The 5,641-nt window shown below is 46.2% G+C and overlaps 1 protein-coding gene across 3 annotated transcripts in view; it reads right to left on the bottom strand.

Moving 5' to 3' along the window:
- KEL (Kell blood group, metallo-endopeptidase) overlaps positions 1–2,066 on the bottom strand; it is an 18,827-nt gene extending 16,761 nt beyond the window's left edge. For all 3 annotated transcript variants that reach the window (XM_015566703.1, XM_015566704.1, XM_006768000.2), the window contains exons 1-4: positions 1,865–2,066; positions 1,455–1,539; positions 1,040–1,181; positions 636–812 (exon numbers count right to left, since the gene is read on the bottom strand). In XM_015566703.1, coding sequence (XP_015422189.1) covers positions 636–812; positions 1,040–1,181; positions 1,455–1,478 — 343 coding nt within the window. In that variant the 5' untranslated portion in view covers positions 1,479–1,539; positions 1,865–2,066. The remainder of the gene's footprint in view (positions 1–635; positions 813–1,039; positions 1,182–1,454; positions 1,540–1,864) is intronic.
- Between the last annotated feature and the right edge of the window lie 3,575 nt (positions 2,067–5,641).

The raw sequence follows: 5,641 nt of genomic DNA, 5'->3' as shown, positions 1-5,641 counted from the left end.
TATAAAGTCCCCTCTCTCACTTCTCACCCCACTATGCCACTTCTTTCTCACCATCATCTCCCATCATCCATCCCCATTATCCCACTTCTTCAAGTTCAACTTGCACTCCATGGTCCCAGGTTTCAGCAGAGAACAGATGATTGCCATGGAATGGGGAGTTCATGGAAGGGAGAGGATAACATGACAAGGGGGCATTATAGACAAGAAGGATTTGAAGTCCCATCATTTGAGACTGAAAGTGATGGAGAGAAGAATTAAAGTGCAAAAGCTCTTGAGGAGGTGCTGGTGGGGAAGATGCCAAGCATAGGACAGAAATTGAAAGTGTAAGGGAGATAACAAAGAAGATGGAGCTTGGTAAAAGGGAGGACTTGGAGAGAGTGGAGTAATCATGGATAAATGGGAAGAAAAGAGGATAGGATTTAGCTCAAGACCAAGTGAGGGACTGGAAGAGATGGATCAGAGGAGGTCTGGAGGTGAAAGGTACCGTAGGAGAGATGCAACCCTGGGCAGTGTTCTGAAAGCCCATTAGGGATGGTGTAGGCCAGCTGTTCCACAACCACACAGGTTTGGGAGTCATGATGGTTCTAGATTCAGTCACCCATTTGCACAGAGAATCTTTGCCCTGCATTCCTTACCCAGTATTCTCCGAAGTCGGCTCTTGTTCTCCTCAGCAAGGGCCCGAAAAGAATTACTGGTTCCCTTGGACTTTCCACAGGAAAAGCTGAAGAAGTCAGTGCAGGGTGCCGCACTGGTGTTCCCAGAGGCCAGGTAATGATCCAGGAGATGCCAACACATGGGCATCTCACAGGGACCTGTGGGGAAAATGCTTAGAGCTGGGAGAAAAGAGATGAGGGCTCCCCCAAGGGCTGGGAAAAGGAACATCTGGTGAGGACCAAAGAGAGACCTGGAAGGGGGTAGATGGAAGGGTCAGGATGAATGGTGAGTTAAATCAGTGGGCATGGAGCCTCAGGGTGATGGACAGATGAAGCCCATGACTGAGTGAGGGTTGATGGGGTTAGGGGTTCAGGATCCTGCTTACGAGGTCCACAGCTCCGGAAGATGTAGAACAAAAGGACAGAAGAACCAAGGAGCAGGCCTAAAAGCAGGACAGCCATTATCAGCCGCCTGGCCATGGCCCACCATCTGCTCTGTTCAGTGGATTGCCCCTCTTCTGGAGGTCTCTGCATACAGGAAACCAGGTGATGAAAAACACAAAAGGGAAGGGAAGGGTGGAGGAAAGGTACAGGGAGAGGGAAGAGAATAAATAAGTTAGTGCTACGGCCCCTTGTTCCAAGACCATTCTCCCTAACTAGGCCCATGGGCAACACTGGGAGATGCATAGACAAGAGATGTTGCCTGTCCTGGATAAGGACAAAGCAGGCTGTGAGGGGTGGGATGCTAGAGCTGGAAGGGTGTCATAAATCTGCCCAGTGTGGGTCAAGGACATCACTTACCTCCTGGCTCCAGAGGGTCCCCATTCCACTCAACAGGTTCAGTCCCCGTGGTCTCCTCACACTTGTCCCCACCCTCCTGAACTGACTGAGCAGGAGGAGAGAGAAGCTGATTCAGGAAGGGGGTACAGTAACGAGAGTTATAGCAGGTCATTTTCACACCTTCTCCACGCATATTTTCATCCCAGGGCAGTGTTCCCAGATGGGCTTCAGAATTAAAATGTCCCAAGGATGTACCACTAGCCCCCTATCCTCATCGTCTCCTGTCCTTTCTCCTTTCTACTCTCCAAGCCTCCCACACCCTCCCTTCCCGTGGCAAGCAGGGCATTCTCACACAGCAGCCGCCCCCACTCCCTAGCTGAGGCCTCTGACTCCAAAATGAAAAAAAAAAAATTATTTTTCAGGGGACTTGCCGTCTGTCTGCCTGTCCGTCTCTCTGTCCTTCTCTCTGGCTCCCAAAATCCTTCTCAGTTCTGGTCTGGATGCTGAGTCTGAGGAGTAGGATTCAGGAAATGGACCCCGTCCTCTCCCACCCGTTCTTTGGTCCTGGTGAAGGGGCACTTCTGCCACTGGATGCCCCTGTCCCCATACACACACCATTGGCCTATGGGTGGAGCCTGGTTATCAGTCAGGAGACACCCTGGCCTCTCCTCCTTTATCTTAGCTTCTCAGGGAAGGCAAAGGGGGGAGGGGGTCCTCACTCCTCAAGCAATCTTACCCTTGGGAGGCTCCTCTTGCCTTGCTCTTCCCCTTTGCCAGAGTCTCTTGTCTTTTATAATGTTCAGAAATAAGTCATGTGCTACTTCCTGATATGTCAGTTCTCCAAATTAGACTCCTTCATATACTCATTTGCCTCAAAGTGAGTGGTAAACATGATTCACAGCGATGGAAAAGAAAACCCCAATATCCCCAAACTCTCTTTAAAAAGTCCCCATTCTCCAACATCTTAGCAAATTCTTAGCCTTTTCTTATATTCCATTGAGATGTGAAAGAAACCAAAAGTGGAAAAACCAGGTTCACCATCTCATCCTTTACTACATAGATGGTCTAATACTATTGTATTGCTTTTAGAAACTCTGGAACAACATAAATTAATACATGCAAATTATGATAGCTATCATTTTTTGTTGGTCTACAATATACAAGGCAACATACTAATGATACATTACTTCCTTAGTCCTATACTAATCTGTCAAATAAGGTATGGTTACTTTGTTTTATAGATGAGGAAATTGGAGGTACAGATTGATTAAGAGATTTTCCCAAGATCACATGATTAGTAACTGGTAGAATCCAGATTGAAATCAACTCCAGACTGTCTAGATCTGGAATTCCTGCTTTACACTAGTCCACATAATTTCTATCTGTGAAATAGACTGAGTATACTTGCTGAGTCTATCAGGTGAAGAATGGTAGAACACACACACCATCTTATCTAGAAAATAATGCATCCTTGGTTGTAATTTTCTGCCTCCTTTATTTTCAAATGTTTGCCTTACCTGGGACTGTTAAGACAGACTGTTTTGATTTTTTCTCCCTTTCCTCTTCTAAGCAGCATGGCAGTTAGAGGCATTCACATCTCAACAGGCCATATCTTTCCTGTGATCTCACCTCTCCCAGCCTTCTGTGTGAGTTTTGGTTCTACCATTCTTCACCTGATAGACTCAGCAAGTATACTCAGTCTATTTCACGGATAGAAATTATGTGGGAGAGAATGGAGAGAGAGAGAGAGAGAGAGAGAGAGAGAGAGAGAGAGAGAGAATGAGAGAGAATGAGGGCATCAGGCCAGGTAAAGGTGTGACTCCTCTTTGGACTCCCTGGAGACCAGATATAACTAACAGCTATCAATGCAGATTTTTCCATGCTCTAATGTTGGATATCTTCTTCCTGAGTCTTGTGCTCTTGACAACTCCTGATAGTTTTATCTAGTTCAGGGATCCTCAAACTACGGCCCACGGGCCACATGCAAATACAAATATTGTATTTGTTCCCATTTTGTTTTTTTTACTTCAAAATAAGATATGTGCAGTGTGCATAGAAATTTGTTCATAGTTTGTTTTTTTTTAAACTATAGTCTGGCCCACAAACAGTCTGAGGGACAGTGAACTGGCCCCCTGTTTAAAAAGTTTGAGGACCCCTGATCTAGTTCTTGAATTCAATACATCTTGTTGATGACTTAGCACCTAAACTCTTAACCTTGATTTTTGTGTTTTTCTACCCAAAGGTATATCTACCTCCTGAAATCCTTATCTATGGCCCTCCTGAGATATTAGTCAGGTAGTGATGGAATTCAGAATAAAGGTCTGTGGGTATGGAGCTGTATTATAGAACCTAATCTGAATCTGTCAGGAGTTGAGGATCCAAGGTGTAAATTTAAGGTGATTTTCTTAGAGTGTATTTAAGTTTAAATCTGTACAAGCAAGTGCAAGCACAAACTCTGAAAGATAAGTTCTAGGCCTAAAAGAGGGAGCAGAGCCAATAGTCGGAAGCATAACCAGAAGGAAATTAAGAGGTCAAGGTCAATCTTTAAATTATTAGTTTTTTTCTGCAAAGGTAGGGGAGCCTTTGACCGTTGATGTGAGTGGAAATGCTGAGTTACAGTTCATAGATAAGAAAATGCCACTTTGCCATGTGGCCTGAGATGCCTTGCAATGCTTGAGGGCACATGTAACAAGGGCCATCATTTATGTGATATGAGTATTTGTAGGCATTCATCACATAGACGATTGGCCAAGTTGGGTTCCTGCGAGTTCTTCTTTATGTAGATTTCTGCTGGTCTCATATACGGTGACAATATTTCTGCTGCCACACAGGTAGACCAAGCTCCTCATCCTAGCTAGAAAGCATGTGAAGTTTCCAATAAAGTGGGTGTAATGGTTTGGGTTTAATGTCTAGCAACGATTCACTACCCTTCCCCTCCCACTATGAACAAAACACTTCTCCTCATCCATTCATGTTAGACTTGGCCATGTGACTTGCTTTGGCCAGTGGAATATTACTAATCACGATGAAAATGAAAACTGAGTCTTAAAATTACTTGCATGGTTTGGCTTGACTCTTGCATTCAGGTGATCCTTTATGGGAAAACATGACTTGCTTAGGCTCTGCTCCTTCAGCCTGGGTTCCTGAACAAATACATGTGGCAGACCTATATAAACCCATGTCCTACGTTCAAGCCCATCCAAATGCAACCTGAAGCATGCTTGAACACAGCCCACATCAGCTGGAGAGTAGTCAATGCACAGATGCTTGTTCTTGTAACCATTGAGCAATGTACACTAATAAAAGAGAAACATGCAAATTAACCATCACTCTGCGACTCCACTACACCCACAAGCCACTCCCACCAGCCAATCAGGAGCGAGTATGCAAATTAACCCAACTAAGATGGTGGCAGCCACAGAGCAGGAGCAAGCAGGAGGCTTGGGTTGCCCCTGGTGATGGGGGAAGGCAAGCTTCCCACCTGCCTTGGCTGGCCCTGGGCTCCACTCAAGGCTACAAAGTTTCAATTATAGAAGATAAATAAATCCCAGATACCTGCTTCCAACTCACCCTGGCCTCCACTCAAGAAGGTTCTGAAAAAAGAAAAAGAAAAAAAGCAGAGGCTGGGAGCTTGGGTTGCTGGGGGGCATGGCCAGCCTGAAAACAGCCATCAGCCCCTCACCCAGGCTGGCCAGGCACCCCAGTGGGACCCCCCACCCTGATCTGGGACACCCTTCAGGCCAAACCAGCTGGCCCCCACCCGTGCACCAGGTCTCTATCCTATATAATAAAAGGGTAATATGCAAATTGACCCTAATAGCAGAACAACTGGGAATGACTAGTCACTATGACACACACTGACCACCAGGGGGCAGACGCTCAATGCAGGAGCTGCCCCCTGGTGGTCAATGTTCTCCCACAGGGGGAGCTCTGCTCAGCCACAAGCCAGTACAGCTTGTGATGGTGGGAGCCTCTAGCGCCTCCTCAGCAGCACTAAGGATGTTCAACTACAGCTTAGGCCTGCTCCCTGCTGGCAAGTGGACATCCCCCAAGGGCTTCCGGGCTGCCAGAGGAATGTCTGACTGCCAGCTTAGGCCCAATCCCCCCAGGGAGCAGGCCTAAGCCAGCAGGTGGACTTTATAACTTTGGGAAAGTTTATTATACTTTCATGTTTTCTTGTTCATAAAATGGGAAAAAATAATAGCTTT

The sequence above is a fragment of the Myotis davidii genome, unplaced genomic scaffold, assembly GCF_000327345.1.
Source record: "Myotis davidii unplaced genomic scaffold, ASM32734v1 scaffold22, whole genome shotgun sequence".
Lineage (NCBI taxonomy): Eukaryota > Metazoa > Chordata > Mammalia > Chiroptera > Vespertilionidae > Myotis > Myotis davidii.
This window is presented reverse-complemented; position numbering and strand designations above follow the sequence as displayed.